General features: G+C 42.1%; 2 protein-coding genes and 1 long non-coding RNA gene across 5 annotated transcripts; 2 read left to right on the forward strand and 1 right to left on the reverse strand.

The window, feature by feature from the left end:
* The first annotated feature begins 184 nt into the window (after nt 1–184).
* Nucleotides 185–27,952, forward strand: Mi-2 (chromodomain-helicase-DNA-binding protein Mi-2 homolog). Its single transcript, XM_018101094.3, has 5 exons — nt 185–347; nt 21,701–21,777; nt 21,845–22,091; nt 22,151–27,652; nt 27,725–27,952. Exons 1-5 carry the CDS (start codon nt 311–313, stop codon nt 27,865–27,867), a joined length of 6,006 nt encoding a protein of 2,001 aa, XP_017956583.1. The 5' UTR covers nt 185–310; the 3' UTR covers nt 27,868–27,952.
* Nucleotides 1,246–20,889, forward strand: Su(Tpl) (Suppressor of Triplolethal). 3 transcript variants are annotated; one of them, XM_089260598.1, is made up of 5 exons: nt 1,246–1,564; nt 12,073–12,204; nt 12,269–12,762; nt 12,857–12,927; nt 15,366–20,889. In XM_089260598.1, exon 5 carries the CDS (start codon nt 15,802–15,804, stop codon nt 19,054–19,056), a length of 3,255 nt encoding a protein of 1,084 aa, XP_089116724.1. In that variant the 5' UTR covers nt 1,246–1,564; nt 12,073–12,204; nt 12,269–12,762; nt 12,857–12,927; nt 15,366–15,801; the 3' UTR covers nt 19,057–20,889. The 3 variants fall into 3 exon arrangements, with proteins under 3 accessions (XP_089116724.1, XP_089116723.1, XP_089116725.1); XM_089260597.1 differs by having other exon boundaries at nt 12,269–12,758; XM_089260599.1 differs by having other exon boundaries at nt 1,246–1,522; nt 12,269–12,758.
* Nucleotides 3,491–5,050, reverse strand: LOC149091483 (uncharacterized). Its single transcript, XR_016196887.1, has 2 exons — nt 4,003–5,050; nt 3,491–3,864 (listed from the first exon to the last, which is right to left on the reverse strand). It is a non-coding gene; the product is annotated as an uncharacterized LOC149091483 (long non-coding RNA).
* Nucleotides 27,953–27,964: the final 12 nt, after the last annotated feature.

A 27,964-nucleotide genomic window follows, 5' to 3' on the forward strand; every position in this document is an offset into this window, starting at 1 on the left:
ATCGATTGTGGCTCAATCATCTAATTTATAAAATATTAGATTTTGTTGTGTTTTAATAAGTCTTCATTCATTTTCTTTGGGTTCTCTTCAAAACAAAGTTGAGTTTTGTAATGATACAATTTTTACAAAACAAAATAATAAATAAATAAACTATCGATTCTCTCAAAATATCGATATTTTCCCATCTCTATGGAGAAGCGTTTCGTATATTTTTTTTCTCGTCGTGTCTGTGTGTGCTTAATTATTTGTTGTGAAAATTAGGCGCTTTTATTGTGCATAAAACGGTAAAAAGTTGCATTTAACTGCAAGCATGGCATCAGAGGAAGAGAATGATGATAATTTCCAAGGTGAGTGCAAAGTTTTTATATGCTTTTTATTATGCTGAAAATTTTTCGGCAGAATCAGAGTACCAAACCGTGGTCATGTTCAATCGAGCAGCAGGCGTCAGCGGCTGCCGACGATGTCTCGTTGCCGTTGCCGCGCTACATTGTTTTTCTTATTATTGTTTTCATTTGTTTTTGTTGTGATTGTCTATTATCTACATTAGGGAATGATGTTTCATTTGTTGTAGCGGTATATTGTTACATATTTTATGAAATTTTACATATGACGCGCGATATCTCCAATTTTTGTCTCCTTCATTCTAGACAAATTTATTATTGCATTTTGTGTGCCATGTTTCGCAAATGCAGCTCCGATTCGGTATATAGCCATCTCGCTCGCACATAAAAAGTGTTGGCGAGCACAAAACATATGTTTTACCGTCTTGTTTTGCTCGTTCTTTCTGTTCGAAATAATGAGCGCGCGATTCGAAGAAATCGTGTTAAATAAGAAATAATAGAAAAATGCTGATATTAGAAAAGATAAGACTTATATTTAGTAATATTGTATGAATCAATATTATTGGGGTGATTGGTATTATAAACCATATGTGGTTTTTTCGTAGCTAGGAATGAATTTTACATGAAACATTTCTCGCAAAAGAATCGTTTTTTTATATACCAAATGAAATGGTATATTGATAAATTTCGTATTCAATTTTAATTTTTAAATAAAGTATTGTTTGAAAAACTACCGTTCGTTGGATTAAATGTGGCACTAAATAATACCAGCTATATGGGCACAAGTGTTTGCATTTATTTGCAAATTATTGGTAATTCTGATGTTTGTGCAATATAGTTAGCTCGCTCTATCCCATATAATTTTGTATGGGGGGAGAATATTTATGTGAAATATTCGTGTGTACACACTGCACTTGCGCGATGTCGGTAACACTCGTTCACTCTCTCAGCTCACAAACGCACTCGCAACCGCAACCGACGATAACGCCGCGTGAAGTGGGCTGCTTTGGAAATTTTACGATTCATTGTTGCTTGGACGTGGCAGCCATGACGTGATTTCTGACTTTGACTAAGAAAATTTTTTGTTAAAATTACATTTGTAAATTATAGAAAATTAACTTAAGGGGAATACGTGCATTATTAAGCCAGCAACAAGAGCTCAATTAAGTGTAAAATTAAAAGTGTGTGAAAACTATTGCAATCTATATCTAAAAAAATATTGTGTAAGAAAAAATGAGAGAAATATACACATACATATGCATATGCAAAATAAAATTGAAATGTGTCCAATATGGAAAATATTAAATTTATATTCTGGTTTCCGCTTCTTCCCGTTATGTCGTGTTTTACTTTGTTGATTGATTTCTCCACTTTTGGGTCTTGGGCGGAACGACGTTTAATCTGTCCGTTTAAATGTGACACAGCAGTTGCCACCATTTACATTTAAAGTCGCCGTTCAATATCATTAACGTAGCCGTGTATTATATTTTATTTAAGTGTATACATATGTACATACATGCAAATACATACATATATTCTGTCGTCTGCTTGCGTGCGAGAGTTGATTCGCTTGTGTACGGCAAGAGCAGCAGCTCCCTCGCAATGCGAAGAAGCTCACATACATACATTTGTATGTACGAAAGGTATATGTATGTGTGGATTGTATATACGTGTGTGTTATGCACGCGCGCGCTCCAGCAGCACTCGTCCTCGTCGTCGTCGCCCTGTCTCGCTCACGCTCGTGCTCAACCACCAAAAACGTCAACCAACCGCTCTCTCAACGTCGTCGTCGTCTTGTCGCCGACGAAAATCAGCCGCTGTCGATGTCGCCAACACCACCGCCGCCGTCATTATTTGCGCGATTTCAATTAATTTATAAATAATTATACTTCCAACAACAAACACATGAATAAATCGTCAGCAATATCAAGTTTTGTGCATGTATAACAATTGCAAAAAAGTGCTTCAACTTTAAAATAACGAAAAAAAGAAAAAGAGGCGAACACACAAAGTAAGCAACCGAGGGTGGTAAAAAAGGGAACAAAATTCGATGGAATGTTGACAACAACAACAACAGAACTACGCCGGCTCGGAAATATATAATAAAAGAATAATGTGAATCTACAATATTCCTTTCACTCGGTAGCTGACGTTTACTATTTTAAATTTTTCATGAATATCCCCTTGCCATCACACACTGTTGCATTTAGCTGGAGCTAGGTATTGTATGTGGGCAGCAATTTTCCATATCTAAATTGAACGTGTGATGTGCGCGCACATCCCTTTGTTGTTTTTGTTTAGGGTTATATCGATTAAATAGCCACCTATCGATAGTCGGTCTATGTAAATTGTTGAAATGGATGTAGAATGATTACTTATAACAATAACAAACAGTGCATTCGCCGTGACGTCAGTATATGCTCTCTTTTCTCTCATTGAATTGTCTCGCTTATTTCACAACTCGGCATTCCAACAGCTGTCTGCGCGCATTAGACTATGGTATGAGAGGGGATTTTATATCGTGCAAGGCCTAATTCACGCCAAATATAGAAAAAATAAATACAAATTAATAAAAAAAAAAATATAGGGTTTCACTCAAATTAATTTGTATGAATTTTTGTGTATTTTTCATTCATTATTATAATTTCTCTTTTCTCTGCTGAGCTGTTGGTTGTTAATAAAAAGAAAGTGCTTCTATTCTATATACATATATATACGTTTTGGCTAAACACATTGATTTAACATTTCATAAATTGCTGAAACGTCTAGGAGTAAATGAGAGAGGGACTGACACCACAAGCATAAACGCGCCACTTCCCAAAAATGAGAGAAACAGCGACAGAAGGAGATTGAGTGGTGGGAGCGTCTCATGTGAGTGCAGCCCAGTTGTTTGCCGATATTGCTTAGAATATACACTGATACACATATTAAATAGGAGGAAAGAGAACAGCGAGCTCTCTCTCAGCACACAAAATGTGAGTGTAAATGCAACTCCATATGCCAGGTGCCAAGTACCAAGTGCTTTGACGCATGTAGTTGTTACTTGTGTACTTTGTGCTTGCGTAGATAAGCATTCAGTGCACTTTTCGCTAAATGCTGCTGAATTAACAGGAAAATGAAATAATAAATTAAAATATACAAAATGTTCGTTGATTTTATTCATCTTCCGAGGTATTTATTGATTTGGAATCAAAAACAAAAGATCACGTTTAAGGTCAAACAGCTAAAGGTCATTTGGTTTTTGAATAACTTAAAATATCTCAAATTAATCCAAATTGTAGGCATTTCGATATTCTTTTTGTTTCGATAACCCAATTTCAAATGCATATCTCGATCACATTGCACACACACGAAAGCAGCTTTTTTTTTACCTACCTTTGTCATTTGTGTGTGGAGACACTGATTTTCTATAATTTGTATTTTCGCTCGCTGTTGCTGAGGGCCTCAAACACACGCATTTACACACACAAGCTGGCGCGTGTGCATGTGTGTAAGTATATACAAACAGAAAACTTGCATAAATCTGTTGAAAAAATATAAAAACTACTACAAAAACACCAGCGTGGCGCCCCAACCAAAATTAAATTCAATACAAGAAGTGAAAGTATTATATATATATATATACATATATATATATATATGTGTGTGTATCGGATCTTGCCTTGCTTTTGAGCATGCCAGAGAGCAAGTAGCAGCGTTGATAGTCATGCATTGTGATGCTGTCACGCTCGCACATATTGCATTTAATCATGCCAAAACAAGAAGCAGCCAACAACAAGTGGTATTATTTTCTGTACATGTAGTTGAGTGCTTAAAGTTGGCATTTAAAAAGTTTACTTGAGCTTAAACGATCTAAATTGTAAAAAAAAGGCATGTTAAAACAGCGGGCAACCTGCTAAGCTAAGCTGAAAAAATTAGTAATGGTAATATGATTTATTCCAAATAATTTTATTTTGTTGGAATTTCCGTCAAATATTTTATCCACACGTCCGTGTCTAGTTCAGAGAATGGCTCTCCCAACGATGCTGTATTGTAGGGGATATTTCTCACTTGATTTTTAGTTGTATTTAACGCGAATCTGTATAGGCATGTGCAAGTGTATGTGTGTATGTGGTGTGCTTTGTGTCAGTTGCTATTGCTCTTAAATTGCTTTTGTATTGTACAAGTACACAAAAATACAGCGAGACAGACAGACGGATATTGTTGTTGCTTGTTGTGCATGCGAATGAAATCGGCAGCGTTTGACATTGATTACCGTAATACCTTGTATATGTATGTATGTATATTGTGTGTCTGTGCTTTGCGGTTGCTTTTTTTTTTTATATTTGTGCAACTACGCGCTGTTGTCTTTTTCACCTATTTACTGTAATTGTGTTGTTGCTCGATCACGAGCGGAGAAGGAGAAGGCCGTATCGCTTCTCGTTATATACATATGTATATATGTGTACGTGCACAACAGCAACCGTACATTTCTGTGTGTATGTATGTAAGAGTATTAAGCTACAGTAGTGCTCTTTACTTTTGTTGTTTCAGTTGATTTGTCACAAATATTTATGTATGGTATGTACATGTACATATGTACATGAATATGTGTAGCACATACAGACGCTCTCAACTCGCTCTAATACACCGCTTAACTAAATAACTATTGATATTTTGTAATTACATACGAACATTCATCAACTATGTATAAATAGGGCAAAATTAAACTATGATCGTTAATCGGAAATTCAAAATTGTTTTTAGATATTCATTGAAATTTGTAGATATAGTTTTATTCTAGTGTTGATTACATTCCTTTTAATGCACAAAAATTAGGTCAAGGAACGTAATAATTCTCTTATTGTACCTTGTTTTGGCCTTAGCCCTCCATAACAGCAAAAAAAAAAGGTGAAAGTGAAGGTCATTAATGTTTGCATATTATGGGAATATTTACGCATCGAGGGTGCAAGAGTGCGAATATGCCACAAACTTCCAATTGGTTATATTTTTATGTATATACATAAATATAGGGAAATACAATACATATAATATATACTACTTATATATGTATGTATGCATGTGTGCCGGGTGCCTCGTTCCCGTGGGCCTGTCTGCTTGACTATTTTGGTCGCCATTGTGGTTTTGCACGCTCTCACCACCTACATACCAATACTTACATGCGTTTTTACGTATATTAAAAGCGTCGCTCTCCCTCACAAAGGCACACACAAACACGCCCGCATTTTGTACATGTATGTCGCTGGAAAGCATGGTTTGTTGTTGATTTTGTTTTTAAATAGAACTTTGCTTAATTGGTTCAATAGTTTTTTAATTGCTATCATGTTCTATATAGAGCAATTTTTTGTGTGAACTAAGACCAGCCTAGTTTATGTTTTTCAATATTTTCTCTATGTGAATAGGAAGGTAAGCATTTTACCGTTATGGGTTTGTCACTTCATCAGTTAACTTTCGCGATAAATTAGTTTGAGCTCGATTTTCAATACAATATCAGTGCTATCAGTGATATTAGCTCATTAGGACAGTATTCGAAATAGTCAGTTTGAAGAGTGTTGTTCGTTATCAAGACTAATAGATGAATTCATGCATGACTTTCAGTGTGCGCTGAAATGAAATATTGAGTCTAAGCTTTAATTATTGAAGTCCTTCGTTAACTTTGGCATAGTTTTATGTTGTCCACAATATTAAAATTTCCAGCCAAAAGCAAAACAACGAGCTTACAAGAGCTGCACATTACTGTTGTTGTTACTGTTATTTTTCGTGGTGCTCGGCCCTCGTTTTTGTAGAGCCACCCGACTTGTTACATATGGCTGTTGTTGCTGTTGTTACTGTTGCTGTTTCTGTTTCGCGGTTGGTTTAGTCATGCACCCGTAGCTGCCTATAATGTTTATATAATTTTCGTATCTTTTTTTCCACTTGCATACCGAGGTTTCTTATTGGTTGACTGTCTTGTTGTTGTACATTGTTGTGGGTTGGGTTGCATTGCTTTGTTTTATTTAATTCTTCTGTGTGAAGCCCAGTATAATCGCATTTTAAGTTCACTTCTCATATTTTATTGTTTCTGAAAATTAAAATAATTATTAAGTATATTTTTAGTTCGAATAACGATTCGATAAATCGCTTTTTTCTAAGATCTCTCAACAGTAAGCTTATTTAAATTTAGTTTTTTATGTCTGAAGACCATCTGAGAACAGATACATAAAAAGCCAATAATACGAAGGTCTTTAACATTAACGTTCTACTTTTAAAGTTTGAATACATGGCTACACAGACACAACAAATGGAAAACAATATACATATGTACATCTCATTAAAAAACAAATATATTCCCTAAAGCCGAGTTCGAAATTCTGCGGAAGATAAACCATACATATCAAATGAGTTATAAAAATTTGCTAAATATTAGCTTTTTTCGAAAATGTGAAGTCTTGTAAACTTTGAACATTTTTAATTAATAATGTATGTATATGTATGTATGCAAAATGCATTCTTATTTGGGACAGTAACAAACAACAAATAAATGTTTAATGGATTTTGAAAAAAAAGTTGATTGTACGCTCAATTTGGCTGACCTTCAGTCATTTTAAAAGATATAGCTATAATATAATGCCGAATATAAAATGAAAATATATTTGTATGCATGTATGTGTATATATGAAATATGTATATGTATACGTAAGTATAGAGGCAAGAAATTGACAAGCTAGCTGGCTGGGGGAATACCAGTCTCTGTGGCTCAGTTCAGTTAACGGCTGTATGTTGGTTGCTTTATTTCTGATTTTTATTTTGTTTTTTGCTGTCTGCTTGGTGTCCGTTTTTAGTCCAGTTCCAAATTGCCAACGTTGCCATCTCTGTCTCTGTCGTGGCTCGTCTTGCCTCTCGCTCTTGCTCTAATAAGAAGAAATAATCCAACTGAATCTGGGAAGACAAGTTTTTGAGAGCTTGCAGAGCTTTGAGCTTTAGTTTGTTGCTTTGCCGCTCACTCCACTTAATAGACGCGAGAGTCGCTTCTCGCTCATTCGTTCACTTCTCTCAGCAGCTCTGACTTGGTTACGATTTGAGCCTTCTAGCTATTTTGTATTTTTTTTGTTTTAATCGGGTTTTATTTTTATGTTTTACTTTTGGGTGTTGTTGCTGATTAGCATTCACATCTACCTAGCTGTGCCTATGTATGTATATGTGTAAGCGGCAGAAGATATCGATGGGCCGATCGATCGGCCAGCATTACGAAACAACAACAAATTGAACAATAATAGTAGTTCGCTGTTTTTTATTAATTTTATTTAAGTCTTGGCTTTCAAGACTGAAAATAAAACCACTTAATTGGGAAACAAACAAGTCCATAAGCTTCGAACCAGTTGTCAACGTAATTAGTCTGCATTGACGCAAATATAGTAAATACCTTTATTATCATTTGAAAAACATTTTGAGCATTCAATTTATTTCAAATATACCTTTAGCAAAACTCCGAGGTATTATTGCGAATTTGAATATCAGCTGATATCAACTGATAATGATATATTCTTATAGATAGAGAAAGGAAGAGAAACAGAAAATTGCGATTATATTAAATATACGAAAAATGAAATATTAAATTTTTGAATTTATAAACATAGATTTTGCTAAAGAAAATATATTTTTTGAACAGGTTTTTATACTTTTTTTTTCATAAATTATTAATTGTTAACCGTTTTTAATGAATAAAAAAACAAGCACCTTCAGCCAATTAAAAATCTAAAATTCATTCGAAGCTTAGCTTAACGCTCTACGTCTTTCTTTCTTTTCTCGTTCCCGCTCTTTCTCTCTCTCACTCTCTCTCTCTTTCTCTCTCTGTCTCTGACTCTCCGTCTCCTAATCGACAATCACAGCTGCTCTTAAATTTTCGGTTCTTTTTTAATTAATAAGATTAGAATGTCCATTGAAAGAACATCTTATCTTATCAAAATAAATGGAAAACTTGGTTTTGTGCCCATTCCATGGTCAATGTTGTTAATTTTGATTACAATTATTTTTGTAAAATTTGTTGTTTTAGCACGAACATAAGGAAGAGAAAGGTGGGAAAACGCATTTCCGTTGTAAATTTGAAAAAATTTGCAAAAAAAAAAAAATAAAAAATTATGCAATGACTATCACGTTGTTGCCTAAATCGGTCATTGAACGTTTGTTTGACGAGTTCGAGAACAAGCCATTTGCTTTTGTTTTTTTTCTGGTGTTTTATTTTATTTTGTTGCTCAGTGAGATCTTCAATATTGTGTGTTGGCTTGCGGGGGCAAATTCAGAGTCCGCTTGGGCCACAGTTCATTGTACCCCTTTGCTTTGTGTTTATATGTATGTATGTATTTTCGTTTCCCTTTTTTCGAGAGTGTGCTATGAAGTTTGTTCTTTGATAGGGTTTATACGATAAAAGTAAACTGTCTTAATTACCTTGGCCTTCAGCTTTGTTTGCTATTCTTTCTAAGGCAATCTTTAGTAAATACTTAGATAATTGCAGTCTTTTTAAGGCCGAATTTTAAGAAATTCCAAAAAGTATATATCGTAAATAAGTGGGATTCACTTCGGGCTATAAGCTTTACATGTTGACAATTATTTCATACATAAATAAAGGAAAATGTGCCAGCTCTTTCCGGGGAATCACATTTATAGAGTTGTGTCTTCTAGTTCGAATTATGATTCATTTTTAATTATTAATGCATGTACATACATACACACATATGTATGTAGCAATAACACACACAACTGCGTTGTGAAAGCTTATCGGCATTGAAACACCCTGTACATACCATAAAGCCTGAGTAGTTATTTAGAGTGAAGGATAGCTGATAGTCTGTTGCTTAAAATATACATATCTATAACGTGAGATTTAATAATTTTGAAAATTACATAGAGTTAAAAAAGAATAGCCGATTACAGAGTAATTACCAACAATCACGACTTGCAATCATCTTTGTTCGCCTATTTGTTGCATTTATATTTATCGATAATTTAGGGACGCTCTGACGCGCTCTCATCAGTAGGCAAAATTAACGCCTTTCTCAATATGAAAATAAATAAATGCGTATTTTCACACAATTGTGTGATACTTGCTCAGTGAGTCACATTTTCTTTATAATACTGTTGTTGCTATTTCTAGGCTAAAAATAGCAAGCGTTGAATAAACGAAATTCAAAATATTGCCATAACATACTATATATGTATGTATATGTATATACATATATAGACATACTATGTATTGATGCATTTATGCAGCTGTGTGCGTGCGTCTGGTATGTTGCCTACTGCCGCAATTGTTGTTGCTATTGAAAATGCACCGTATACAAAGTGCTCATGTTGACAATTTGGGATTCCCGTGTGGCCAATTACCGATGTATAGGCAGAGGGTGAGAGCGAGTAAGAGAGAACAGCTAGAGAGTGAGAGTGGAGCGTCGCGTCGGCTGCTACTTATCTTTGTTGCGACAATTGATTATTCGTTTTACACCCAACATGGACACACACATGTTTGGACAATTTTATATGTATGTAGTTATGTCAAGCGCGAGACATGCACTTCACAGCGCGCCCTCTTTTTATCGTGTAAAACCATTTCGTTTTTTGTCGCATTTCTACTCGATTTTTGAACATCTGTTCGCAGTTGGTCACAGTCTTTGTTGCTGTGGGACATTTATAAAATGTAAGTTTTATATGGCTTGCACGTATTTGAGTACATACGGTATACCACTTATTTTGCATATGCTTGTGCATATATGTGTGTGATTGCCTTTCAGAGTTGCATACGTTTTGTAGTGCGTTTGAGTGCGATTTGTTGTGGGTTTGTCTGTTTATCGATTTAACTGAATTTCGATCGGGTTGGCGAAGGTGGCAACGCCGCCGGTGCAAAGATAGCCCCGATTATTGCTAGTGTTATTTTCGCTCTCTCTGTCCCTCTCCCTCTTTCACTTTCGCGCATTTGACATTGTTATCAATGGCTGGTTGTCTTTGTTGTTATAAACAAGCGTAACACAAAGCAAAAACTGTCTGCACAGCTGTCAGCTGCTCGGGTATGTTTGTGTGTCTGTGCACTAGCATTTACGTACGAATGTATTCAATTTTTTTTTGTGAAACGTGTGAGATTTTTCCTACCGCCCTTTTTCTCGAGCATTCCGTTGCACACGTTCTCACGTTTTTCATAGGTTTCCTCCATATACATACATACATATAATTCTTTTCGGTGGTTGTTGCTCCTGTTCTGCTGCATGAAGCCTGCGGCCAGCTGTTGGCTGCGTGAACTCGTCCTCATCACACAAACACAAATGCACTCGGAGACACACACACACCAAGGCTTAGGCACAGGCACAGGCACATTGCGTCTCCTCTGTTGGCTGTCTCGTGTCGTTGTCGTCACGCGCAGTGCATTGGCCTTTCGCTCGCCAGGCAGGGCTCTCAATGCTATTTAAGCGGCGTTCCTCCTCCGAACAATGTTTTAACAAATGGCCGCCGACAACGTCGTCGCCCGCTTCAAACTTGAAATTGTATTATTATTATTGTTGTTGTTTCTTCATTTTAAGTTTCGTGGGTTTTTTATTCGGCTAATTTGTTTAACGTTGACTGCAAAATTGTTATTGGAACTGAGAAACACACATACACGCATTGGCATGCACTGACACTGACGCAGACGCCGTCAAACCAGGGGCAAAATTATTATATTGTTGTTTGTTTTTAAATGAACTTCAAAATGTTGCCTTGGCTCAAAACTTTTATTAGTGAGTCTGCCTGTTCTGCTTTTATGGGTTTCAACAAATTTTGCGGATTGGCTGTCTGGCTGGCCGGCCGTTAAATTCATCCTGTTTGACTCAACTAATACAAACATACTCAAAAGCACTCACACACACATACATTTCCCAGTGATCAACAAGACGGATATATGCGAAACAGAGACAAACATAGTTTACCTGAATTTTATTGTTTTGTTTTGCTGACACTTGGACAGCTGCGATGAACCTGACTGCCAGATTTTCTTCCTGTGACTGACTGACTTAATGTAAAAAGTCCTCAAGGTGTATTTAAAGTGAATGTTTTTTTAGAGCGTAATATAATACATATTCCATGTATATGTGAATATATGTACATACATATATGTATGTATGTATATATTTCCAAGTGTGGTATAGCTCAAATTCCTAGCACAAAACAAATAAGAGATAAGCCCACCACACGGGCCAACTAAAAACGAAAATCAGGCACGACAGACACGAACCAACAAGCACACGACTAAATTACTAACACCAACATACATAGGCACAAAATACACGTACATTCAGTCATACACAAGCGCATCGGCTAAGATCTCTGCCTTCGGTAAATCTACCTGAAAGCGGAAAATTTTCGTATGCAAAAATGTCAAAAGTGAACAAAAATGAACAGCACGCTGAAAAATGACAATCGGGTGTCCGAACCGTGTGCTCTTTTGCTTGCTCTGTGCATGAGAGAGACAGAGCAAGAGAGAGGTCGCGCGAGAGAGCCGCTTAAGAGAAGTTTTTGTCACGTAACGGTGTGCAACGTAAACATAAAACAGCTGTGCTGTACGTAACTGAAACGTATGATCGCGTGCGCGTAACATACACAAAACAAGTGAACAAATGCTGACAAACATAATTCGATAACTATTACTGACGGAAGGAAGCGAAAACCCACCTAAGTTTAAAAAATCTAAATCGGTGACAATTGTGAATATAATTTATTTTCCATAAAAATTTAGAGTGAAACTTAAAGCAAACGCATAGTTTTTATTAAAAGCAACAAATCAGAAATTGAGAAAAGCACAACTTCAATAATAACTAAACAACTACTAATCAAATATTTATCAAGCTGCAGCAACAAGAATAACAAAGTATGTAAAAACACGTGTACGCATAAAAGTGATTTTCACTTCAACTGGAAACTATTTTTTTTAGAACAACCATCGAGCAATATCAACTACATATACAACTATAAAGCCATCGTCCAATTGAAAAGCTATAAATTAAAGAAATAATAAACCACACACTTGCCTATCGATTGCCCGTCAAAGCGATATATACGCACAGTTTTCAACACTGTTCGGCTGAACAGCGAGAGCACAGCTGATTGTGCCTGCCTGTCTGGCTGTTGTGTTTTTGGTTGTGCGCGGGGCGGCAGTGAAAGGTTTTCTGCGCTCGTTGTGCCCGAGAAATAACAGTCCAAAAAGACCAAGAACTAAAACAACAACAACAACAAAGGAATTCAGAACTATACTCTGTGTGACGTGGTAGCAGCAAGGCAACAACACACACATACAATTACAGGGCGCAGGTGTCAGTTCAGAACAGCTGTTTCAACACATCAGACCGATATAAAGTCACTGAAATCTACAAAGCACTATTGACTTTTTAATGTAAATACCACACATGAAAGCATACCTATATTGTAAGTACCTGTGTAGTTGCGACTTGTGCTTTATTACAATTTGTTTAAATATTTTGTTTCTATATTGTTGTGACGCGTGCCCCTACGTACGCCTGCAGCTTTTCCAACAGTGGGTGAGATAAATACACACACGTATACATTCAACCGTAACAACAGCAACAAGAACCAAGTAAGCTAAAGTTTTTAAGTTTTTGCTCAGACGTGCAACGGGCCGCAAGCTTTTTAAGATAGACATACCCACACCAACACAAGTATTTTTAAAAAGAAAAAAGAACACATTTAATATATGTATGTATATACATATATATATATGTGAGAAGATAAGCGATTGCTTTTCAAGAAAAACATAGACTCAACGCATTTCGTTCGCTCTCAAAGAGTGTGATTAAAAGAGAGACGCAAAGCAAAGAGCGTAGACCAATGCGAATAACGGACTGGCCAACGGCCAGCGGCAGAGTGCCAAGTGCGCACATTAAATTGCAAACTTGTTTTCAGTTTTGCTCTCCGCTTCACTTCCATAATAACTATATTACAACAACAACAACGAATGATTGTCAGCAATAGTAGTAGTAGTAGTAGTAGCAGCAGTAGCACCAGCAGTAGTAGCAGCCACAGCAAGTGATACAAGGCACGTACGTATTTCAAACGAAACATCGAGATGTTGTTTGGTCGCTGATTTTCAAGACTGAACAGCGTGAGCGAGCGAGCGAGCATGCGAGAGTAAATCGAAAGAGCGCCAAATTGAGCGCGTACACAGGAGTGCATGTATGCGTGCGTATAGTATATGTGTGTGAGAGACACGACAACGACAACGACTACTGCTGTTGATCTACTCCGTCGCGTCACACTCGTCGACGTCGCTGTCTTAGCATTGTCCACGGGGCGGTGGTGAGCGGTGTAATAATAAACGAGTGCACAGCAGCAGCAGCAGCAACGGCAACGGCAACCACTTGAAAGCAACTCGTTTCGATTTCATTTAGCAGATACCTTTTGTACGTTGATTAAGATACCTTGGACACACAGACACGAGCAAAATTCATGTGAAAAAGGAAATAAACTGCAATTTTACAATGCATATAGTTGCATACAAAACAAAAGGCATAATGCGTGAATAGTACAATGAATTACTGAATTCCAGTGTGCCAACAAATGGGTTGATTAAATATAACGAAGCAAAATTCCTCAGTAAAAATGCCTTGAGTAAAAGTGTTGGCGTAAAAACCCAAAATACATGCATATCTCTATATACAAGTGTATACTCACGCACACATGTGTAAATGAAAGACAACAACGACAAAAAAAAGTGGTAAAAAGGCATTAAATATTTAACATTATTTCGAGTGAACTCTGTGCCTACAATTTTCGACATAGATAGTGGCAGTGTGTGCGTGTGCAAAGAAAGAGATATTCACACATATGTATATGCAACTAATATAGAAGTGGACAAAAAATATAATAAGCAGCAGAAGAAAAAAATATGTATATAAAAAATCAACGTACAAACACAGATGATTTTTAGCAAAAATTAAAAAAGCGAAAAGAAAAAAAGATCAAGCAGCAACAACAACAACAACAGCAGAAACAGTGAGTGCCAATCAAAACAGCAGTTGTCCCGCTTCTACACGTTGCGATCGACGAGAGCAAGAGAGCAAAGCCAACAAACCAGCGAGCGCGCACACACATCCAAAAACAGTCAAGCGACGTGTGTCCATATTGGTGTATGTGACAGTGTATGGGTGTGTGCGTGTGCATATGTGTACGAACAGCATTGATTGCTCGCTCTGCTGTCTTTGATTTTGCTTGTGGCTGCCGCCGTCGCCGCCGCCTGACTTTTGAGCGCTCACACACATACGCAACTTCAAGTCATACACTGACACAAGTTGAGCGAGCACCTGGCGCAGGAGTCATACTTTCAACTCAAGCAAAAGTTACAACAGCCATTCGCACGCCTCGCACACCAACATGGCAAATTAGCAGCAGCAGCAGCAACAACAACACGAAGAAGAATAACAATAGCAACAACAAGAGTACAAGCATACATGCCTACCTTAACCCAATTAAAATACATACCATATTATTCAACAAAAGAAATTGTGTTATTTGCAAGTAGCACACAAATAGAGCTGCAACAACGTGGAGTGCAAATAAATACGAGCCAGACTTGACAAAAGTTAAGAGGCAGAGATAGAGAAAGAGAGAGAGAGAGAGAGAGAGAGAGAGAGCAGGAAAAGAAGAGAGAAATGATACCTATGTATACGGAAGTGAAATTCTCAAGCAACAGCAAAATTATTAAGAGTTGTGAATGTATTTGTATTCGTGCCTGCATTTCAAATCAAAAATTAAAAGAAAAGAAACGCAACATCAGCAGCAGCAGCAGCAGAAGCAATAACAACAACAGAAGCAAGTTTGTAGCGCAGCTCAAAACTCTCAAGAGAGCGAGCTCAGTTACATACGCATATATGTAGTTGGTTGTACTTGTGTTAATGTGTGGTGTGTTTTCTATGCATGTAAAGCAATGCATTTAGTTCGGTTCACGTCTTAGCAACAACGTAAATTTTACTTGCGATTACAACATACTAAACAACAAAACATTATTAAATTGTACAGAAACTGAAACAGCAATCAATTGCCATTGGGCCCCAGGCTTGTTCTACGTCACATTTGAGATCAGGAGTGGTGCCAGCAGCAACAGGAGCAGCAACATTCAAAATTCTACAACATCTCTAATCAAAGTGCATTCGACAACAAGAATTACAAACAAAACAACTTCCAGTTAAAGTTACTTCCATAAGTTTCTTCCTTTTAAAAATATTTATTGTGCAACACTGGCGCGCCAGCCAAAAACAACCATACAAAGAAAACAAAACAAAATCAAATTTTTGCCATTCGCCACGCAACGTCACAACGACTAAGCAGCCAACTTAACTAAACAAAAGCAACTAACGAGAGAGTAGTTCAAGTAATTAGACAAAATTAGCATTAACATTGTGATCCACATCCACACATCATCAAGAAGAGCATTTTTGTGGGGGGCGGACACGTTATGAGCAATTCGATTGCATCAACAAAATGCCTGCCCAATGTCTCGTTCTCGTCCGGCAATTATGGTATGTCACAAAGCCACCGTTACACCGATGATACAAAGGAGTACATATTCCTCAAGCTTACCGACTCTGCCTACCGTGCCATCGAGGAGTATCAAAGAAATGAGAATGCCAAACGATTGGCGCCCGGCCAATGTGCCAAAATTCAATGCAATGGCAACACTGGCTTCATCCACTTCCCGCTGCCCAGCAGCGATAGCAGCAATTCTGTTAATAACGGCAGCGGGAACGGGATGGAAGCAGGACGCAAGTTTGGCTTTACCATTGACGATCTGGAGGGCACATTGGAGTGCATACAGCAGCAGCAGCAGGAGCTCGATGTGCTTGGAGCATTGGCGCGACGCATGCGTATCCATGCCAACGATGATGTCTACGACACGACGCGCTCGAAAATGGCTCGAGTTGAGGAGACGGAGAAGAGCAAATGTATACGGGAGATCAAGCCAAATCAATCGGATATTGGGCGTAAGGTGAAGAAGCCGCCGTCGGCATCTTCACATCACAGTGGGAACAACAACAACAGCAACAGCAGTAGCAGCAATAGTTTTAACAGTAACAATAGTCGTAAGTTAGTTTCATCGCCATTTAATGGTCTGACGTCATCATCAGTTGCAACAGCAGCCACATCCGTAGCAGCAGCAGCAACAACATCAATCGCCTCACGCTCGCCCAATCCCAATATTTTGGGTGCCAGCGGCACAGTCAATGGCAGCCGCAGCACAGCCCTGGCCAACACATTTGCCAATGGTATCTCCCAGGGTTATGCGCTGAGCGGCAGCTCGCCGAGAGACAACAATAGCACAACAGCAGGAGCAGTTACGGGGACAGCGCTGGGTGGATCCTTTAACAGTAACAGCAGCAATGGACGCAATAAGATGCTCAACGGCAGCGGCAGCGGCAGCGGCAGCAATTCGCGCAGTGGCAACACCAAATCGGGTGGTGCGAGCGGCAACGGTGGTGGCAATGGCAACAAAATGTCCGATGTATCGCGGCGCAGCATACGGGAGCGATTAATACATTTGCTGGCATTGAAGCCGTTCAAGAAACCAGAGCTTTACGCGCGCCTCAAGAACGAGGGTATCAAGGATCGGGAGCGCAATCTAATTGGCAATATACTCACGGATATAAGCACCATGTCTCACAATACCTTCAATTTGAGGCGCCAGATGTGGAACGATGTCGATGAGAACTGGCCGTTCTTCAGCGAGCAGGAACTGCAGCAACTGAAGCGTCGCAAGCCACAGAATCTGACGCCTCCAATGAGCTCCGATGCAGGCAGCTCGACCTCCGGCCAAAGTCCAACGTCCACCCATACAGGTAGCCCGCCGCCCTTGCTCAGCATGCCTTCGAATGTGGTACCGCAAATGGGCAGCCACAGCGGCGGACCAGGCGGCATCATCGGTGGCAACAGCCTGAAACGGAGCAGCATTGAGTACGACGAAATGTTCAGTACGGTGCATCCGAAAAAGCAGCGCATCAGTCACTATACAAGGGAGGCGGGACCACAATTCACATCGTCCTCCTCGTCGTCCGCTGGCTGCCCCTCGGGCAACTCCTCGGGCTCATCGTATCGCAATCGCACGGCTGCGTATACGCCGCCGCAGCGACAGCAGCCACAGCTGGAGGATCACAGCAGCAGCGACTTAACATACAGCGTGCTGGACAACATGGACGAGTTTAGGAGCATGACAGCAGCAGCTGCTGGGGAGCAACATCAGCAACGAAGCAGCAGCAGCAACAGCAACAGTCGACGTGGCAGCGGCAGCTCATCCAAGCAAAGCACGACCATCGGCGGCCCCATTGACAAGCGCAACTCGACGGGCAGCAACTCGAGCAGTTCCAGTGGCTATGAGACTCAACAGGAGCGCAACAGTCGCCAGTCGTCGACAGTGCAGCAGCAGTCGGCGCACAGTCGCAAATCGTCAACAACGCCGCCCAAGTTGACTGCTAGTTTTGTACGTCAGTCGACGCCAACAGCAGCAACGCAGCAGCATCAACAGCAGCAGCAACGGAACAGCTTCAACAGCAGCAGCAGCAGCAACAGCAACAATAATGCGCACGATGAGTACAATTCATACAACAACAACACACATGCCGCGTCCAATAGCAAGAAGCGCACGAGTAGCAGCAGCAGCAACGGGCAACGGCAGCGCAGCAGCAGCAGCAGTAATAGCAGCAGCAACATGTATGCACAGCACCAACAACAGCAACAGTTGCCAGCGCCTGTGCAGGCGCAACAGCTCCATCATCATCACCAACAACAGCAGCAGCAGCAGCAGCAACAACAACAACAACAACAACAGCAACTGCAGCAGCAGCAGCCTTATCATTATAATCGCGAATCTGGATCAAGTGGAACCACTGCGAAACATCCATCGCCCACACAGCAACTGGCAGCGGCTGCGCATGCGTACGCAGCGGCAACAGCGGACGCTGATGCGAATGCCGCGCCCCGTTATGACTTCAGCCAATATGCGCCCATACGCACGCTGGAGGTGCGCAGACGCTACAAGACTGAATTTGAGAGCGACTATGATGAGTACCGCAAACTGTTGAGCAGCGTGGAGGACGTGCGCAATCGTTTCCAGGATCTGTCCACTCGCTTGGAGGGCGCCCGGCGACGCGGCGGCGGCGACTACGATCAAATCAAGCGCCAGATTGTCAGCGAATACGAGCGCATCAACAGCGATCGCAACATCCACAACGACAAGCTTAGATTTGACTACTTGCACGCGAAGTTGGCGTACATCAAGCAGCTGGTGATGGACTACGACAAGACTTTGATTTGCCGTTCGGCAGCAGCCTCAACAATGCCAGAGGCAGCAGCAGCCGCACCACCACCGACTGCAGCTGAAGTGCAGGCCGAAGCCGCAGCAGCAACGGCTCGTTTAGCGGAAAGCAGCAGCATGCAACAGCAACAGCAACATCTCCAACACCAGCAACAGCAGCAGCAACAGCAGCAGCAGCAGCATCGGCAACAGCAGCAACATCATGCAGTGGAAACGATACAGCAGCAACAGCAAGCACAGCAACATTACATCAACAACAATCACAACAACAACATTAACATTAACAACGGCAGCCACGAGAGCGATTCGGATGACAGTTCTGGCAGCTCCGATTCCAATGATGATGATGATGACGATGATTGCGATGATTCCAACTCCAATACTGATGATGACGAACGCTACTGATTAAATGAATAATCCAACAACAACAATCGGCAACAACACAAAGCTACTTCTTGATAAAACGATACAAAACAACAACAAAAACACCAGCGACTGCAGCTGCAGTTGCAAAATAATGTAAAAAGGCAAAAAAAGAAACTATTATAAATAAATATATATTATTATATAAATTTATGTATATGTGTATATATATATGTATATTTATGTGTATAAATATATGTATATATATACGTATTACATACCTAATATAGTAAAAGCAACTCCAACAACAAAAAACTACAAAAAAAACCTAAGCGTTCTAAAGAAAAATGTACTAAGAAAGTAAAAAACAAAACCAACAAAAAAATGTTAAAGTTATGTTAATGAAACACAAAACAAACGAAAAGAAAAGAAGAAGAAGAAACAACTGTATGCAAAAAGCGACGTAGAAACACGCATATTTTTATGAACAAGAAATCAATTTTTCGATATATGTGAATGTAAACAATGTAATACGTTTTATATTTGTTTTTTCTTTGATTTTTACGTTTTGTGTGTAATAATAATTTAAATATTATTTCAAGCAACTTTTTAAATATATACTTTTATATATACATATATAGACAGAGAAAAAGAGCGTATGTTTCTTCATTTGAAAGCAACAGAAACCTTTTTTATTTTTTAAACTGTTTTCCTTTTATGTTTATAAACACCCAAACACACATACACTCATACACGACGGCTTCATTGTTAACTATGATTGTTTCCTACTATCCATAAACCCATGCACTCTGATATACCAGAAACAACAGCGGCAACAACAACATGATTTAATGCTTGCACAGTGGGCCCGGAGCAATTTTCTTTAGTCTTGCACCTATGCAGCTGACACAGACACACACACATCCACACACATTTACGTATATTTTCTTGTGGTGTTGCATGCGGGCGTGCCTCTTTAACAATAGACTGAACTTTTTTAAACGGCTTGTTAATTTTTCTTAATTGTAGCAGCTTGTGTAGCAAAAATTCATTTAATTTTTAATGTTTTTTTTTCTTCTGTATAACTAGTTAATTTTTTGTTATATAATATATATTTTTGTGTGTTTCTAAAATATATAATTTTTGTTTCCGTGAATTCTAATAGCGCTAATTTGTTTTTTTCATTTTTAAATCCGAAAATCAAGCTATTTAAACAATTATGTATTGTTTCGTTTGCCTTTAGACAAATTTTTGCTCAAAACAAAGAAAAGTTAATACAAAATCTACTAATCAAATGAGTTATAGACATGATTGTGCGGTTGTATTTCAGAGCTATGCGGCCACAAATAAATAAAAAAAAAAAAAAAATTAAATGAATAAAAGAAAAAATACGTGAATACAAAGAAGCTGTTTCTAGTTTTAGTCAACAATTTAAAAAGCACCTTTACAGACGCTTCCTTAAAAATATGTATGTCTAAGGAAACAAAATGTCAAGTCAAATATTTTGCTGAGAAATTATTCAAAATAATTTGCTGAAACACTCTAGCGTGTCCAAAAACAAAACACAAAGAATATTAAAAGAAATGTAATTGAAAGATGCAAACACACAAAAATTTTTAAGTAAAGAACAGAAATGAAAAACCCGACAAGTTTTTTGTTAGCTATTTCGTTGAAATATTTTTTATATACCATATTAAGGAAGTAGGGAGAGGAGGATAAATAAAGAAGAAAACAAAACAAACGAAACGAAAAGGGAAAATCAAATGAAACAATGAGATCAAGTTGCAAAAATCATGCGTTTAAAATCGATTTCTAGCAATTACAAAAAATAACAAAATTGAAAATCATATATACAATTTATATACAAATACAAAAGGAAACAAAAAAAAAAAAAAAAAACTATATACCTATATACAACAATGACATTTGATAAGTGAAAAGAAGAGAAGATTGGGGAAACTTACTAGTTTTATACGCATAAATGCCACGCCCACACACCACACACAAAGCAAAAATTCACACACACACACATACACAATCACACACGCAAATACATATATAAACTAATCTACTGCAATTTAAAAAACAACAAAAAAACTTATTGATAAATAAAGATTATGTAAGCCGCAAGGAGAAAAGGAGTAAAACCAGATCAAGAGACATGAGAAAATTATTATTATTATTATTAAACTTATTATTATTGTAAATTTAAGAGCAAAATCGCTGACAAAACCAGCAAAATTAAAAATCTTAAAAAAAATGAGATATTGTTATATACTAGTAATTCTTAAGGCGACAAACAAAACAAAAAAAACAAAACAGAAAAAAAAACTTAACAAAAAAAGCAAAGAAAAATAGAGTCAAATAAAATATTGAATCGAAAAAAAAACACCCGTATTTCTTATTATTTTTATGAACGAGTTGTGAACTGTCGAAAGCAAAGAAATTTTTATTTGTCTTTGGATGGAAGTTGATTGGAGAAATTCATTTATATATTTTTGTCTGGGTACATATTTACTTAATAATTGGAATATTAGGTCACATCGTCGCTTGTTTTGAAGATTCTAATTTGAGCAGCTTTTCGCTTGAACATGTACCACGGTAAAACTTGCATGAGTTCGCGCTTATGCGATAGATTTACAAACACAGTCACTAATCGATAACTTATTTTACTTACAACTTGTAGAAGAGGAAGAGGCAGTTGAGGACAATGCTCAGGTAGCAGAGCTTTCCAATGATTCCGATGCCCCACTGAAGCCCAATGTGAGTAGATAATAATCATAACATATACAAGTATAAATATATGTATAACACATTAACAAATGTGCAGAATGACGAAGATGATGATTACGATCCGGAGGATAATCGCAAGAAGAAGAAGGGCAAGAAGCGTAAGACCAGAAAAGGCGAGGAAAAGGGACGCAAAAAGAAGAAACGTAAGAAGAATGAGAGCGAGGAGGACAGTGATTTTGTTCAGCACGACGAAGAGGTGGAGTATCCCAGCACCTCATCGAAACGTGGACGCAAGCGCAAGGAGGAGAAGCAAGCCCAAAAGGAGAAGGAATCTTCATCCTCGGGTGAGTTGTAATTTAATAAAGCTGTATGCTAATTCATACTAATCAACTATGTATTGTAGGCATGCCTTCTGTGGAAGACGTCTGCTCGGCGTTCAGTGTGTGCGATGTGGAGATCGAGTACAGCGAGGAGGAGCTGCAGAGCCTGACCACATACAGGGCATTCATGCATCACGTGCGACCCATATTGCAGAAGGAAAATCCGAAGATTGCTGCACCCAAGCTGATGATGCTTGTGGCTGCCAAGTGGCGCGAGTTCTGCGAGAGTAATCCGCATATACAGCAGGAGCAGCAGGGCGGTCAAGCGCAGGCAGCTGCTGCGGCGCCCGAAGCTGATGAGCCGCGCTCTTCGCGCTCATCGCGTAACGAGAAACCCGACGACATTTACGAAGAGGAGGAGGACGAAGAGGAAGAGGAGGAGGAGAAGAAGCCACGACGCAAGCGCAGTGGACGTAGCAGCAATAAAAAGGGACGTCGACCATCGGGCAAAGTGCCCACATTGAAGATCAAGTTTGGCAAGCGTAAGCGCGACAGTTCCGACGAGGAGCCCGATGCAAGTGGTGCCTCCGAACGTGATTCCGACTTGGAGTTTGAGCGCATGCTGCAGAAATCGGATGATAGCGCCGATGAGAAGGAAAAAGAAAAGGAGAAGGTTAAGCAACCGGCAGAGGCGGATGCCGCAGCCGCGGCTCAGGACGATGGAGCACCAGTTGTGCGCAAGAAGGCCAAAACCAAGATTGGCAACAAGTTCAAGAAGAAGAACAAAATCAAGAAGACAAAGAACTTTCCCGAGGGCGAAGATGGCGAGCATGAGCATCAGGATTACTGCGAGGTGTGCCAACAGGGCGGCGAAATCATTCTCTGTGACACCTGTCCACGCGCCTACCATTTGGTCTGCCTGGAGCCGGAACTGGACGAACCGCCAGAGGGTAAATGGTCATGCCCCCACTGCGAGGCCGACGGCGGCGCAGCCGAGGAGGAGGACGACGACGAGCATCAGGAGTTTTGCCGCGTGTGCAAAGATGGCGGCGAGCTGCTCTGCTGTGACTCCTGCCCGTCGGCTTATCATACGTTCTGTTTGAATCCGCCGCTGGATACCATACCGGACGGTGATTGGCGGTGTCCGCGTTGCAGCTGCCCTCCATTGATCGGAAAGGCCGAGAAGATCATCACCTGGCGTTGGGCCCCGCAGCGTCGAGGCAGCAGCGAGGCATCCACCTCGAAGAACGCCAAGCAGGGCAGCCGTGTCCGCGAGTACTTCATCAAGTGGCACAACATGTCATACTGGCACTGCGACTGGGTCTCTGAGGTGCAGCTGGACGTCCATCATCCGCTGATGATACGCTCGTTCCAGCGCAAATACGATATGGAGGAGCCGCCCAAATTTGAGGAATCACTGGACGAGGCTGATACCCGGTTCAAGCGCATTCAGCGCCACAAGGACAAGGTGGGCATGAAGGGCAACGACGACGACGACGAGGCCGCCCTCGAGGAGCGATTCTACAAGAATGGCGTGAAGCCCGAGTGGCTGATTGTGCAGCGTGTCATCAATCATCGCACGGCACGCGACGGAAGCACCATGTATCTGGTGAAGTGGCGTGAGCTGCCCTACGACAAGTCCACCTGGGAGGAGGAGGGCGACGATATACCCGGCCTACGACAGGCCATCGATTACTATCAGGATCTGCGTGCAGTGTGCACTTCGGAGCAGTTTCGTGGCTCCAGCAGCAAGAAGAGTAAAAAGGGTCGCAAAACTAAGCACAAGCTGGAGCTCGACGACGAGGATCGTCCCGTTAAGCATTACACACCGCCGCCAGAGAAGCCAACCACGGACTTGAAGAAGAAGTACGAGGGCCAGCCAGCGTTCCTCGAGGATACGGGCATGCAGCTGCATCCCTATCAGATTGAGGGCATTAACTGGTTGCGCTACAGCTGGGGCCAGGGCATCGACACCATCTTGGCCGATGAGATGGGTCTGGGCAAGACCATCCAGACTGTAACGTTTCTCTATTCGCTCTACAAGGAGGGCCATTGCCGTGGCCCGTTCCTGGTGGCCGTGCCACTCTCCACGCTGGTCAACTGGGAGCGTGAATTCGAGCTCTGGGCTCCCGACTTCTATTGCATCACATACATCGGCGATAAGGACTCGCGTGCCGTGATTCGCGAAAACGAGCTGACCTTCGAGGAGGGCGCCATTCGGGGCACAAAGGTCTCGCGCCTGCGCACCACCCAATACAAATTCAATGTGCTGCTCACCAGCTACGAGCTGATCTCCATGGATGCCCCCTGCTTGGGCAGCATCGACTGGGCAGTGCTGGTGGTGGATGAGGCGCATCGCCTGAAGAGCAACCAGAGCAAGTTCTTCCGCATCCTGAACAGCTACTCGATTGCCTACAAGCTGCTGCTTACTGGCACCCCGTTGCAGAACAACTTGGAGGAGCTGTTCCATTTGCTGAACTTCTTGAGCCGCGATAAGTTCAACGATTTGCAGGCGTTCCAGGGCGAGTTTGCGGACGTGTCCAAGGAGGAGCAGGTGAAGCGTTTGCACGAGATGCTGGGCCCGCACATGCTGCGTCGCCTCAAGACAGATGTGCTGAAGAACATGCCCTCCAAGTCCGAGTTCATTGTGCGTGTCGAGCTGTCGGCCATGCAGAAGAAGTTCTACAAGTTTATCTTGACCAAGAACTATGAGGCACTCAACTCGAAGAGCGGCGGCGGCTCCTGCTCGCTGATCAACATCATGATGGATCTGAAGAAATGCTGCAATCATCCATATCTATTCCCGTCGGGCTCTGAGGATGCGCCCACCTCTGCGGGCGGCATCTATGAGATCAATTCACTCACCAAGGCAGCTGGCAAGCTGGTGCTGCTCTCGAAGATGCTGAAGCAGCTGAAGGCACAGGGCCATCGTGTACTGATTTTCTCTCAAATGACAAAAATGTTGGACATACTCGAGGACTTCCTCGAGGGCGAACAATACAAGTACGAGCGTATCGATGGCAGCATTACGGGCACCGTCCGCCAGGAGGCCATCGATCGATTCAATGCGCCCGGAGCACAGCAGTTTGTCTTTCTGCTGAGTACGCGTGCCGGCGGCTTGGGCATTAACTTGGCCACCGCCGATACGGTCATTATATACGACTCCGATTGGAATCCCCACAATGATATACAGGCCTTCTCGCGTGCCCATCGTATTGGCCAGGCCAACAAGGTGATGATCTATCGCTTTGTCACACGCAACTCCGTGGAGGAGCGCGTCACCCAGGTGGCCAAACGCAAGATGATGTTGACCCATCTGGTGGTGCGTCCCGGCATGGGCGGCAAGGGAGCCAATTTCACAAAACAAGAACTGGACGATATTCTACGCTTTGGCACTGAGGATCTGTTCAAGGAAGACGACAAAGAGGAGGCCATCCATTATGATGACAAGGCCGTGGCCGAGCTGCTCGATCGTTCGAATCGCGGCATTGAGGAGAAAGAGTCGTGGGCGAATGAGTATTTGTCCTCCTTTAAGGTGGCATCCTATGCCACTAAGGAGGAGGAGGAAGAGGAGGAAACCGAAATCATTAAGCAGGATGCCGAGAACTCGGATCCCGCTTACTGGGTCAAGCTGCTGCGCCACCACTACGAACAGCATCAGGAGGATGTGGGCCGCACCCTGGGCAAGGGCAAGCGTGTGCGCAAGCAGGTGAACTATACCGACGGAGGTGTAGTTGCGGCGGACACCTCACGCGACGACACCAACTGGCAGGACAATGGCAGCGAATACAACTCGGAATACTCTGGCGGCAGCGACGAGGATGGCGGCGACGACGACTTCGACGAGCAGAACGGCGAGCGAAAGGCCAAACGACGATTGGAGCGACGCGACGATCGCCCGCTGCCTCCCCTGCTGGCACGTGTTGGCGGCAACATCGAGGTGCTGGGCTTCAATGCCAGGCAGAGGAAGAGCTTCCTCAATGCCATCATGCGTTACGGCATGCCGCCTCAGGATGCATTCAACTCGCAATGGCTGGTGCGCGATCTGCGCGGCAAATCCGAGCGCAACTTCAAGGCTTACGTCTCGCTCTTTATGCGGCACCTCTGCGAGCCGGGCGCCGACAATGCGGAGACCTTTGCGGATGGCGTACCCCGGGAGGGACTCTCCCGTCAGCATGTACTCACGCGCATTGGCGTCATGTCGCTAATACGCAAGAAGGTGCAGGAATTCGAGCACATCAATGGCTACTACAGCATGCCAGAGCTGATACTCAAGCCTTGCGAGCCGGTGCGTTCGGCTGGCAAGCAGGAGGCAGCTGCGGCTGATGCTGCCGCAGCAGCTGCAGCCAAGCCGCCGGCAGAGAGTGCCACGACCAGCAACAGTGCGACTCCTGCGACAAGCGCAGCGCCCAGTCCAGCGCCTGCTTCAGAGAAGAGCGAGGATAAGGCAACTGTAGAGAAGGCAACGCCTGAGAAGCAGGAGCCCAAGTCGGAATCGGATGCTGAGGAGGATAAGAAGGCGGTCGATGCAACTGTTAAGCAAGAGAAGGCCGAAGAGTCGGCTGAGGCTGAGACCAAGTCTGGTGAGGCAAGCGTGAAGTGCGAAACACCTAAAGTGGAGCCCAAGGAGGAGGGCAAAGAGCAGCCAGAGGCAACGCCCAAGGAGGAGCCGAAGACTGAGCAGACCGACGACAAAGAAAAGGAGAAAGAGAAGGCAAGCGAGGAGAAGCCGGCACCTAATCCGTCTAGCGCCACCACCACCACCACCACCACCACAAACATCATTGATGATGATGACGATGACGTCATGATTGTCAAGGAGGACGGTGAGCTGGAGAAGCCCAATGCCAGCGCCAATGCCAATTCGCCCAAGGATCAAAAGGGTGCTGCTGTCGCGGGCACAGGTGCAGGTGGCAAGCTGGTGGAGGACAGTCTCGAGGTGCTGAAGCGCAAATTCATGTTCAACATTGCCGACGGAGGCTTCACTGAACTGCACACCTTGTGGCTGAACGAAGAGAAGGCAGCTGTGCCCGGGCGCGAATACGAGATCTGGCACCGTCGCCATGACTACTGGCTGCTGGCTGGCATTGTCACACACGGCTATGGACGTTGGCAGGACATTCAAAACGATATACGCTTTGCCATTATCAACGAGCCGTTCAAAATGGACGTGGGCAAGGGTAATTTCCTGGAGATTAAGAACAAGTTCTTGGCACGACGCTTCAAACTGCTGGAGCAGGCGCTGGTCATTGAAGAGCAGCTGCGACGTGCAGCATTTTTGAATCTCGCCCAGGACCCCAGCCATCCGGCTATGTCGCTGAACGCACGCTTTGCCGAGGTCGAGTGCCTGGCTGAATCGCACCAGCATCTGAGCAAGGAATCCCTGGCCGGCAACAAGCCAGCCAATGCGGTGCTGCACAAGGTGCTCAACCAGCTGGAGGAGCTGCTGTCCGACATGAAGAGCGATGTCTCGCGCTTGCCCGCCACCCTGGCACGCATACCACCAGTAGCACAACGCCTGCAAATGTCGGAGCGTTCCATTCTATCGCGTTTGGCTGCCACCGCTGGCAACGCCTCCAATGCGGGTAGGTTTCACTAACTCTCCATGTGTACATTTTGGGCAGCTTTTAACCCATTTGTTTTTCTCGACTTTTCAGCTCAATTGATGGCACAATTTCCGGCCGGCTTTCAGGGCACCACCTTGCCGGCGTTCACGGGGGGACCAGCTGGGAACTTTGCCAACTTTCGACCGCAGTTCTCAGTGCCCGGGCAGCTGTCCAACAACGCCGGCGGCACCTGAGCACCATAAAGCATTCAAATTCCATGGAAATTAATTACTCTTCAGCTAAGAATTTAACGCTACGTATATTAAAACAAACAACAAATCGCATAACCAA

Source organism: Drosophila navojoa, chromosome 4 (genome assembly GCF_054131105.1).
Source record: "Drosophila navojoa isolate 15081-1374.11 chromosome 4, UAZ_NAV_1.0, whole genome shotgun sequence".
In the NCBI taxonomy this organism is placed as follows: domain Eukaryota; kingdom Metazoa; phylum Arthropoda; class Insecta; order Diptera; family Drosophilidae; genus Drosophila; species Drosophila navojoa.

What these genes read in the sequence shown, in the direction of transcription:
- Mi-2 (XM_018101094.3), top strand. Translation starts at nt 311, where the DNA reads ATGGCATCAGAGGAAGAGAATGATGATAATTTCCAAG. An exon ending in GAATGATGATAATTTCCAAG is followed by an intron (nt 348 to 21,700) that starts GTGAGTGCAAAG and finishes TACAACTTGTAG; the next exon opens with AAGAGGAAGAGGCAGTTGAG. An exon ending in ATGCCCCACTGAAGCCCAAT is followed by an intron (nt 21,778 to 21,844) that starts GTGAGTAGATAA and finishes ACAAATGTGCAG; the next exon opens with AATGACGAAGATGATGATTA.